The sequence below is a fragment of the Scyliorhinus torazame genome, chromosome 19 (genome assembly GCF_047496885.1).
Source record: "Scyliorhinus torazame isolate Kashiwa2021f chromosome 19, sScyTor2.1, whole genome shotgun sequence".
In the NCBI taxonomy this organism is placed as follows: domain Eukaryota; kingdom Metazoa; phylum Chordata; class Chondrichthyes; order Carcharhiniformes; family Scyliorhinidae; genus Scyliorhinus; species Scyliorhinus torazame.
In genome coordinates, this window is record NC_092725.1 from 6822736 (window position 1) to 6834220 (window position 11485).

At 55.0% G+C, this 11485-nt stretch overlaps 1 protein-coding gene across 1 annotated transcript in view; it reads left to right on the forward strand.

Annotated features, from left to right (window-relative positions):
* Positions 1–506: 506 nt before the first annotated feature.
* Positions 507–11485, forward strand: part of LOC140396610 (rab GTPase-binding effector protein 2-like) — a 48769-nt gene continuing 37790 nt past the window's right edge. Inside the window, exons 1-4 of the mRNA XM_072485406.1 lie at positions 507–688; positions 3122–3298; positions 9008–9165; positions 11070–11165. Of these exons, the coding sequence (XP_072341507.1) occupies positions 658–688; positions 3122–3298; positions 9008–9165; positions 11070–11165 (462 nt within the window). The 5' untranslated portion in view covers positions 507–657. The remainder of the gene's footprint in view (positions 689–3121; positions 3299–9007; positions 9166–11069; positions 11166–11485) is intronic.

Genomic DNA, 11485 nt, shown 5'->3' on the forward strand with positions numbered 1-11485 from the left:
ATAGGTGCTTGATGGGCCGATGGGTCTCTTGTTTTCCTGCTATAAATCTCTCGGACCGTGCTTCAGTAAAGTGCTTCATTGGGACATCCCGGGGGAGGGGGGGTGAGATTGGAGATTATATATTTTCGGATGATTGGAAATTCTTTCCCTATTTGTACTCAAGGGTGTTGGAGGACTCATGGTCGGTCCTCCAGAGCTCCAGGGCTGGATGTTCGCCCACACTGCCTCCTGGGATACTGGAGGAGTCAGGTGAGGTACTCCGAAAATAAACCGCCGAGCTGGCCGCCGGGATTGTGGAGAACCAACGCTCAGTCATCCCGGCTGCCGCGCTGCTCGCCGGGATTCCGGACAACACTTGGTCCTCCAGGTAACTGCGCTGCCCGCCGGGATACCGGAGGACCGCCGCTTGGTCCTCCAGGTAACTGCGCTGCCCGCCGGGATACCGGAGGACCGCCGCTTGGTCCTCCAGGTAACTGCGCTGCCCGCCGGGATACCGGAGGACCGCCGCTTGGTCCTCCAGCTGGTGGGCAGGCGGTAAGGGGCGGGCGGTGGCTGCGCTGCAAGGAAGAGGAAATGGAGGCGGTCTGGAGCCGGCTGCAGCGCTGAGGCGCCGAGTTCAAGACGGAAGCGGGAAAGTCGGGGGATGAGCTCGGGGAGATGGAGCGAGGCGGCAGCGAGCCGCCAGCAGGTGAGGCGGCGGGCGAAGCGCGACCGCCGGACGGAGCCTGAAAGGACCAGGCCGCGGGCTGCCCTTCGACCTGAGCAGCAACCCCGCCCTCTAACCGAAAGCCCCGCCCACCCCTCAGCGCCCGCCCACCCCTCAGCGCCCGCCCACTCCTCAGCGCCCCGCCCACTCCACAGCGCCCCGCCCACTCCACTGTCCCGCCCACTCTCCATCAGCCCCGCCCCCATCAGCCCCGCCCACTCCCCAGAGCCCCGCCCACTCCCCAGAGCCCCGCCCACCCCTCAGCGCCCCGCCCACTCCACTGTCCCGCCCACTCTCCATCAGCCCCGCCCCCATCAGCCCTGCCCACTCCCCAGAGCCCCGCCCACCTCTCAGCACCCCGCCCACTCCACTGTCCCGCCCACTCTCCATCAGCCCCGCCCACCCCTCAGCGCCCCGCCCACCCCTCAGCGCCCCGCCCACCCCTCAGCGCCCCGCCCACTCCTCAGCGCCCCGCCCACTCCACCGTCCCGCCCACTCTCCATCAGCCCCGCCCCCATAAGCCCCGCCCACTCCCCAGAGCCCCGCCCACTCCTCAGCGCCCTGCCCACTCCACTGTCCCGCCCACTCTCCATCAGCCCCACCCACCCCTCAGCGCCCCGCCCACCCCACAGCGCCCCGCCCACTCCACAGCGCCACGCCCACTCCACTGTCCCGCCCACTCTCCATCAGCCCCGCCCCCATAAGCCCCGCCCACTCTCCATCAGCGCCGCCCCCATCAGCCCCGCCCACTCCCCAGAGCCCCGCCCACCCCTCAACGCCCCGCCCACCCCTCAACGCCCCGCCCACCCCTCAACGCCCCGCCCACTCCCCTCTCAGCCCCACCCACTCCCCAGAGCCCCGCCCACTCCCCTCTGTCCCGCCCACTCCCCAGTGCCCCACCCACTCCCCTCTGCCCTGCCCACTCCCCTCTGCCCTGCCCACTCCCCAGTGCCCCGCCCCCTCCCCTCAGCCCCGCCCACTTCCCTCAGCCCCGCCCACTTCCCTCAGCCCTGCCCACTTCCCTCCATCCCGCCCACTCCCCCCTCAGCCCCACCCACTCCCCTCTGTCCCGCCCCCTTCCCAGAGCCCCGCCCACTCCCCTCTGCTCTGCCCACTCCCCAGTGCCCCGCACACTCCTCAGTGCCCCGCCCATCCCTCAGCCCCCCGCCCATCCCTCAGCCCCCCCTCCTCTCAGCCCCGCCCACTCCCTTCAGCCCCTCCCCTTCTCTCAGCCCCGCCCACTCCCCTCAACCCCAGCCAATCCCTCAGCCCTGCCCACACCCTCAGCCCTGCCCACTCCCCACTGTCCCGCCCACTCCCCACTGTCCCACCCACTCCCCTCAGCCCCGCCCACTCCCCTCAGCCCCGCCCACTCCCCTCAACCCCGCCCACTCCCCTCAACCCCACCCTCTCCCCTCAACCCCACCCTCTCCCCTCAGCCCCGCCCTCTCCCCTCAGTCCCGCCCTCTCCCCTCAGTCCCGCCCAGTCCCGCCCACTCCACCCAGTCCCGCCCACTCCACCCAGTCCCGCCCACTCCACCCAGTCCCACCCACTCCCCTCAGTCCCGCCCACTCCCCTCAGTCCCGCCCACTCCCCTCAGTCCCGCCCACTCCCCTCAGTCCCGCCCACTCCCCTCAGTCCCGCCCACTCCCCTCAGTCCCGCCCACTCCCCTCAGTCCCGCCCACTCCCCTCAGTCCCGCCCACTCCCCTCAGTCCCGCCCACTCCCCTCAGTCCCGCCCACTCCCCATAGTCCCGCCCACTCCCCGCAGCCCCGCCCACTCCCCTCAGCCCCGCCTACTCCCCTCAGCCCCACCCACTCCCCTCAGCCCCACCCACTCCCCTCAGCCCCACCCACTCCCCTCAGCCCCACCCACTCCCCTCAGCCCCACTCACCCCATAGCCCTGCCCACTCCCCTCAGCCCCACCCACTCCCCTCAGCCCCACCCACTCCCCTCAGCCCCACCCACTCCCCTCAGCCCCACTCACCCCATAGCCCTGCCCACTCCCCTCAGCCCCACCCACTCCACTCAACTCTGCCCACTCCCCAGAGCTCCACCCACACATTGACCCCCACATGAACCGCACCCTCTGACCCCCCACATGAACCGCTCCCTCTGACCCCCACATGAACCGCACCCTCTGACCCCCACATGAACCGCTCCCTCTGACCCCTGCATGAACCGCACCCTCTGACCCCCACATGAACCGCACCCTCTGGCCCCTACATGAACCGCACCCTCTGACCCCCACATTAACCCCACCCTCTGACCCCCACATGAACCGCACCCTCTGACCCCCACATGAACCGCACCCTCTCCCCTAGCTATAATTGGTTGTCCAGTCCCCGTCCTCCCGGGAGTCGCGGTGGAGGTGACCTCGACTGGCCTGACCTCTGCTCTGTCCGGCTCACAGGGGATCCCATGGCCAGCAACGTGGAAGCTTTACGGCTCCAACTGTCCGAAGCGCTGGCCGAGAACGAGAATATCAAGGCCATAGCCACGGTGTCGGAAAGCACCAAACAGGAGGCTATTGCCCAGGTGAAGCGGCAATGCCAGGAAGAAGTGGCATCCTTACAGACCATTATGAAGGGTAAGCCAGGCATCACTCTATATATCACAGACAGGAAACTTCCCGTGTGCCTCTACAGGTGGGAAGCTGCATGTCTGCCTGTAGAACACAAACTAGCCTCACTGTCTGCCTGTACAAATCCAACTGTAATCCCACTGTCAGCCTGTAGAACACAAACTCGCCTCACTGTCTGCCTGTACAACAACTGTAATCTCACTGTCTGCCTGTAGAACACAAACTAATCTCACTGTCTGCCTGTACAAATCCAACTGTAATCTCACTGTCTGCCTGTAGAACACAAACTAACCTCACTGTCTGCCTGTACAACTCCAGCTGTAATCCCACTGTCTTGACTGTACAACACAAACTCACCTCACTGTCTGACTGTACAACTCCAGCTGTAATCCCACTGTCTGACTGTACAACTCCAGCTGTAATCCCACTGTCTGCCTGTACAACTTCAACTGTGATCCCACTGTCTGCCTGTAGAACACAAACTAATCTCACTGTCTGCCTGTACAACAACTGTAATCCCTCTGTCTGACTGTACAACTCCAACTGTAATCTCACTGTCTGCCTGTAGAACACAAACTAACCTCACTGTCTGACTGTACAACTCCAGCTGTAATCCCACTGTCTGCCTGTAGAACACAAACTAATCTCACTGTCTGTCTGTACAACTCCAACTGTGATCTCACTGTCTGCCTGTAGAACACAAACTAACCTCACTGTCTGCCTGTGAAACTCCAGCTGTAATCCCACTGTCTGACTGTACAACTCCAACTGTAATCCCACTGTCTGCCTGTAGAACACAAACTAATCTCACTGTCTGCCTGTACAACTCCAACTGTAATCTCACTGTCTGCCTGTAGAACACAAACTCACCTCACTGTCTGCCTGTACAACTTCAGCTGTAATCCCACTGTCTTGACTGTACAACACAAACTAACCTCACTGTCTGACTGTACAACTCCAGCTGTAATCCCACTGTCTGACTGTACAACTCCAACTGTAATCTCACTGTCTGCCTGTAGAACACAAACTAATCTCACTATCAGCCTGTACAACTCCAGCTGTAATCCCACTGTCTGCCTGTAGAACACAAACTAACCTCACTGTCTGCCTGTACAACTTCAACTGTAATCCCACTGCCTGCCTGTAGAACACAAACTAATCTCACTGTCTGCCTGTACAACAACTGTAATCCCACTGTCTGACTGTACAACTCCAACTGTAATCTCACTGTCTGCCTGTAGAACACAAACTAACCTCACTGTCTGACTGTACAACTCCAGCTGTAATCCCACTGTCTGCCTGTAGAACACAAACTAATCTCACTGTCTGCCTGTACAACTCCAACTGTAATCCCACTGTCTGACTGTACAACTCCAACTGTAATCTCACTGTCTGCCTGTAGAACACAGACTAACCTCACTGTCTGACTGTACAACTCCCGCTGTAATCCCACTGTCGGCCTGTAGAACACAAACTAATCTCACTGTCTGCCTGTACAACAACTGTAATCTCACTGTCTGCCTGTAGAACACAAACTAACCTCACTGTCTGCCTGTACAACTCCAGCTGTAATCCCAATGTCTGCCTGTAGAACACAAACTAATCTCACTATCTGCCTGTGCAACTCCAGCTGTAATCCCACTGTCTGCGTGTACAACACAAACTAACCTCACTGTCTGCCTGTACAACTTCAACTGTAATCCCACTGTCTGCCTGTAGAACACAAACTAACCTCACTGTCTGCCTGTACAACTCCAACTGTAATCCCACTGTCTGACTGTACAACTCCAACTGTAATCTCACTGTCTGCCTGTAGAACACAAACTATCCTCACTGTCTGACTGTACAACTCCAGCTGTAATCCCACTGTCTGCCTGTAGAACACAAACTAATCTCACTGTCTACCTGTACAACTCCAACTGTGATCTCACTGTCTGCCTGTAGAACACAAACTAACCGCACTGACTGCCTGTGAAACTCCAGCTGTAATCCCACTGTCTGCCTGTAGAACACAAACTAATCTCACTGTCTGCCTGTACAACTCCAACTGTAATCCCACTGTCTGCCTGTAGAACACAAACTCACCTCACTGTCTGACTGTACAACTCCAGCTGTAATCCCACTGTCTGCCTGTAGAACACAAACTAATCTCACTGTCTGCCTGTACAACTCCAACTGTAATCTCACTGTCTGCCTGTAGAACACAAACTAACCTCACTGTCTGCCTGTACAACTCCAACTGTAATCTCACTGTCTGTCTGTACAACACAAACTAATCTCACTGTTTGCCTGTAAGACTCCAACTGTAATCTCACTGTCTGCCTGTACAACACAAACTAATCCCACTGTCTGCTTGTACAATTCCAACTGTAATCCCGCTGACTGCCTGTACAACTCCAACTGTAATCTCACTGTCTGCCTATAAAACTCCAACTGTAATCTCACAGTCTGCCTGTAAAACTCCAACTGTAATCTCACTGTCTGCCCGTACAGCTCCAACTGTTATCTCAACGTTTGCCTGTACAACACAAACTAATCTCACTGTCTGCCTGTACAACTCCAACTGTAATCTCACTGTCGGCCTGTACAACTCCAACATGAATCTCACTGTCTGCCTGTACAACTCCAACTGTAATCTCACTGTCTGCCTGTAAAACTCCAACTGTAATCTCACTGTCTGCCTGTACAACTCCAACTGTAATCCCACTGTCTGACTGTACAACTCCAACTGTAATCTCACTGTCTGCCTGTACAACTCCAGCTGTAATCCCACTGTCTGCCTGTACAACACAAACTAATCTCACTAACTGCCTGTACAACTCAAACTGTAATCCCACTGTCTGACTGTACAAATCCAACTGTAATCTCACTGTCTGCGTGTACAACACAAACTAATCCCACTGTTTGCCTGTCAGACTCCAACTGTAATCTCACTGTCTGCCTGTACAATTCCAACTGTAATCCCACTGTCTGACTGTATAACTCCAACTGTAAACTCACTGTCTGTACAACACAAACTAATCTCACTGTTTGCCTGTAAAACTCCAACTGTAATCTCACTGTCTGCTTGTACAACTGCAACTGTAATCTCACTGTCTGCCTGTACAACACAAACTAATCCCACTGTCTGCTTGTACAATTCCAACTGTAATCCCGCTTACTGCCTGTAAAACTCCAACTGTAATCTCACTGTCTGCCTGTAATACTCCAACTGTAATCTCACAGTCTGCCTGTAAAACTCCAACTATAATCTCACTGTCTGCCCATACAGCTCCAACTGTTATCTCAACGTTTGCCTGTACAACACAAACTAATCTCACTGTCTGCCTGTACAACTCCAACTGTAATCTCACTGTCGGCCTGTACAACTCCAACATGAATCTCACTGTCTGCCTGTACAACTCCAACTGTAATCCCACTGTCTGACTGTACAACTCCAACTGTAATCTCACTGTCTGCCTGTACAACTGCAACTGTAATCTTACTGTCTGCCTGTACAACTCCAACTGTAATCTCACTGTCTGCCTGTACAACACAAACTAATCCCACTGTCTGTCTGTACAACTCCAACTGTAATCCCACTGTCTGCCTGTAAAACTCCAACTGTAATCTCACTGTCTGCCTGTACAACACAAACTAATCCCACTGTCTGTCTGTACAGCTGCAACTGTAATCCCACTGTCTGCCTGTAAAACTCCAACTGTAATCTCACTGTCTGCCTGTACAACACAAACTAATCCCACTGTCTGTCTGTACAACTCCAACTGTAATCCCACTGTCTGCCTGTACAACACAAACTAATCTCACCGTCTGCCTGTAACTCCAATTGTAATCCCGCTGACTGCCTGTACAAGACAAACTAACCTCACTGTCTGCCTGTACAACACAAACTAATCTCACTGTCTGCCTGTACAACTCCAACTGTAATCTCACAGTCTGCATGAAAAAAATTCCATGGTCTAACCAGACCAAAACTGTACACAGAGCCCCCAGTGTGGTCTAACCGGACCGGAACTGGACACAGTGCTCCCAGTGTGGTCTAACCGGACCGGAACTGTACACAGTGCTCCCAGTGTGGTCTAACCAGACCAGAACTGTACACAGTGCACCCAGTGTGGTCTAACCGGACCGGAACTGTACACAGTGCTCCCAGTGTGGTCTAACCAGACCAGAACTGTACACAGTGCTCCCAGTGTGGTCTAACCGGACCAGAACTGTACACAGTTCTCCCAGTGTGGTCTAACCGGACCGGAACTGTACACAGTGCTCCCAGTGTGGTCTAACCAGACCAGAACTGTACACAGTGCTCCCAGTGTGGTCTAACCGGACCAGAACTGTACACGGTTCTCCCAGTGTGGTCTAATCAGACCAGAACTGTACACAGTGCTCCCAGTGTGGTCTAACCAGACCAGAACTGTACACAGCGTTCCCAGTGTGGTCTAACCAGACCAGAACTGTACACAGTGCTCCCAGTGTGGTCCAACCAGACCAGAACTGTACACAGTGCTCCCAGTGTGGTCTAACCAGACCAGAACTGTACACAGTGCTCCCAGTGTGGTCTAACCAGACCTGAACTGTATACAGTGCTCCCAGTGTGGTCTAACCAGACCAGAACTGTACACAGCGCTCCCAGTGTGGTCTACCCAGACCAGAACTGTGCTCAGCGCTGCCAGTGTGGTCTAACCAGACTAGAACTGTATGCAGTGCTCCCAGTAAGGTCTAACCAGACCAGAACTGTACACAGTGCTCCCAGTGTGGTCTAACTAGACCAGAACTGTGTACAGTGCTCCCAGTGTGATCTAACCAGACCAGAACTGTACACAGTGCTCCCAGTGTGGTCTAACTAGACCAGAACTGTATACTGTGCTCCCAGTGTGATCGAACCAGACCAGAACTGTACACAGTGCTCCCAGTGTGGTCTAACCAGACCAGAACTGTAATCAGCGCTCCCAGTGTGGTCTCACCAGACCAGAACTGTACACAGTGCTCCCAGTGTGGTCTAACCAGACCAGAACTGTATACAGTGCTTCCAGTGTGGTCTAACCAGACCAGAACTGTACACAGTGCTCCCAGTGTGGTGTAACCAGACCAAATCTCTACACAGTGCTCCCAGTGTGGTCTAACTGGACCAAAACTGTATACAGTGCTCACCGTGTGGTCTAACCAGACCAGAACTGTACACAGTGCTCCCAGTGTGATCTAACCAGACCAGAACTGTACACAGTGCTCCCAGTGTGGTCTAACCAGACCAGAACTGTACACAGTGCTCCTGGTGTGGTCTAACCAGACCAGAACTGTACACAGTGCTCCCAGTGTGGTCTAACCAGACCAGAACTGTACACAGCGCTCCCAGTGTGGTCTAACCAGACCAGAACTGTACACAGCGCTCCCAGTGTGGTCTAATCAGACCAGACCTGTACACAGTGCTCCCAGTATGGTCTAACCAGACCAGAACTGTACACAGTTCTCCCAGTGTGGTCTAACCGGACCGCAACTGTACACAGTGCTCCCAGTGTGGTCTAACCGGACCAGAACTGTACACAGTGCTCCCAGTGTGGTCTAACCAGACCAGAACTGTACACAGTGCTCCCAGTGTGGTCTAACCAGACCAGAACTGTACACAGTGCTCCCAGTGTGGTCTAACCAGACCAGAACTGTACACAGCTCTCGAAATGCGATTCCAAAGTTAATTTACCAATCCCCTCTCCACTCCAGAGTCGATGTGTAATTACGAGTCACAGCTTGAGAATATGGAGAGAGAGCGCTTCCAATGGAGACAGTACGAGGATTCCAAAGAGCGAGAAGTCATGAAACTCCGGAGGCAACTTTTGGGAAATCTTCCACCGGACAACCTGGAGAATGAGATGACAAAGGTAAAATGGAGCTTAACTCTGTATCTAACCCCGTGCTGTACCTGTCCTGGGAGTGTTTGATGGGGACAGTGTAGAGGGAACTTTACTCTGTGTCTAACCCCGTGTTGGACCTGTCCTGGGAGTGTTTGGTGGGGACAGTGTAGAGGGAACTTTACTCTGTATCTGACCCCGTGCTGTACCTGCCCTGGGAGTGTTTGATGAGGACAGTGTAGAGGGAGCTTTACTCTGTATCTAACCCCGTGCTGTACCTGTCCTGGGAGTGATTGATGGGGACAGTGTACAGGGAGCTTTACTCTGTATCTAACCCCGTGCTGTACCTGTCCTGGGTGTGTTTGATGGGGACAATGTCGAGGGAGCTTTACTCTGTATCTAACCCCGTGCTGTACCTGTCCTGGGAGTGTTTGATGGGGACAATGTAGAGGGAGCTTTACTCTGTATCTAACCCCGTACTGTACCTGTCATGGGAGTGTTTGATGGGGACAATGTAGAGGGAGCTTTACTCTGTATCTAACCCTGTGCTGTACCTGTCCTGGGAGTGTTTAATGGGGACAGTGTAGAGGGAGCTTTACTCTGTATCTCACCCTGTGCTGTACTTGTCCTGGGAGTGATTGATGGGGACAGTGTAGAGGGAACTTTACTCTGTATCTAACACCGTGCTGTACCTGTCCTGGGAGTGTTTGATGGGGACAGTGCAGAGGGAGCTTTACTCTGTATCTAACCCCGTGCTGCACCTGTCCTGGGAGTGTTTGATGGAGACAGCGTAGAGGGAGCTTTACTCTGTATCTAACCCCATGCTGTACCTGTCCTGGGAGTGTTTGATGGGGACAGGACAGAGGGAGCTTTACTCTGTATCTAACCCCGTGCTGAACCTGTCCTGGGAGTGTTTGATGGGGAGAGTGTGGAGGGAGCTTTACTCTGTATCTAACCACGTGCTGTACCTGTCCTGGGAGTGTTTGATGGGACAGTGTAGAGGGAGCTTTACTCTGTATCTCACCCCGTGCTGTACCTGTCCTGGGAGTGTGTGATGGAGACAGTGTAGAGGGAGCTTTACTCTGTATCTAACCCCGTGCGGAACCTGTCCTGGGAGTGTTTGATTGGGACAGTGTAGAGTGAGCTTTACTCTGTATCTAACCCCGTGCTGTACCTGTCCTGGGAGTTTTTGATGGGGACAGTGTAGAGGGAGCTTTACTCTGTATCTAACCCCGTGCTGTACCTGTCCTGGGAGTGTTTGATGGGGACAGAGTAGAGGGAGCTTTACTCTGTATCTAACCCCGTGCTGTACGTGGCCTGGGAGTGATTGATGGGGACAGTGTAGAGGGAGCTTTACTCTGTATCTAACCCCGTGCTGTACCTGTCCTGGGAGTGTTTGATGGAGACAGTGTCGAGGGAGCTTTACTCTGTATCTAACCCTGCTGTACCTGTCCTGGGAGTGTTTGATGGGGACAGTATAGAGGGTGCTTTACTCTGTATCTAACCCCGTGCTGTACCTGTCCTGGGAGTGTTTGATGGGGGACAGTGCAGAGGGAGCTTTACTCTGTATCTAACACCATGCTGTACCTTTCCTGGGAGTGTTTGATGGGGACAGTGTAGAGGGAGCTTTACTCTGTATCTAACCCCGTGCTGTACCTGTCCTGGGAGTGTTTGATGGGGACAGTGTAGAGGAAGCTTTACTCTGTATCGAACCCCGTGCTGTACCTGTCCTGGGAGTGTTTGATGGGGACAGTGTAGAGGGAGCTTTACTCTGTATCTATCCCCGTGCTGTACCTGTCCTGGGAGTGTTTGATGGGGACAGTGTAGAGGGAGCTTTACTCTGTATCTAACCCCGTGCTGTACCTGTCCTGGGAGTGTTTGATGGGGACAGTGTAGAGGGAGCTTTACTCTGTGTGTATTTGTCACGGTTACAGGCACAGCAAGATGCAGAGAGACTGCGCTCGATCGTGATGCCGATGGAACAGGAGATCGCCTCGCTGAAAGAGAAGCTGGCAAAGGCTGAGGAGCAGGTGGGCACTGCCAGGAGAGCCGCACACTGGCTTTGCCTCGCAAAGGGGGGCCGGCGGGGGGGGGGGGGGGGGGGGGGGGTGGCAAGGACTCTGGAATGGCGATTTCAGCCCCCTCTCCCACCCCCGGCGTGTCCGTCTCCCATCTGCTGGAGCGTCAGGGACCACAATGCCTGAACGGGTCGCAGGTCGCGAAGGGGGTGACAGGTCAGAGGCCTAGCCTATCAGAGGGTGGGGGGGGGGGAACCACTCAACCCTCTGCCTGTTTCACCCCAGATTTTGAGCAGTTTGTTCAAAATACTCTCACCGAATTGGGGCGGCCA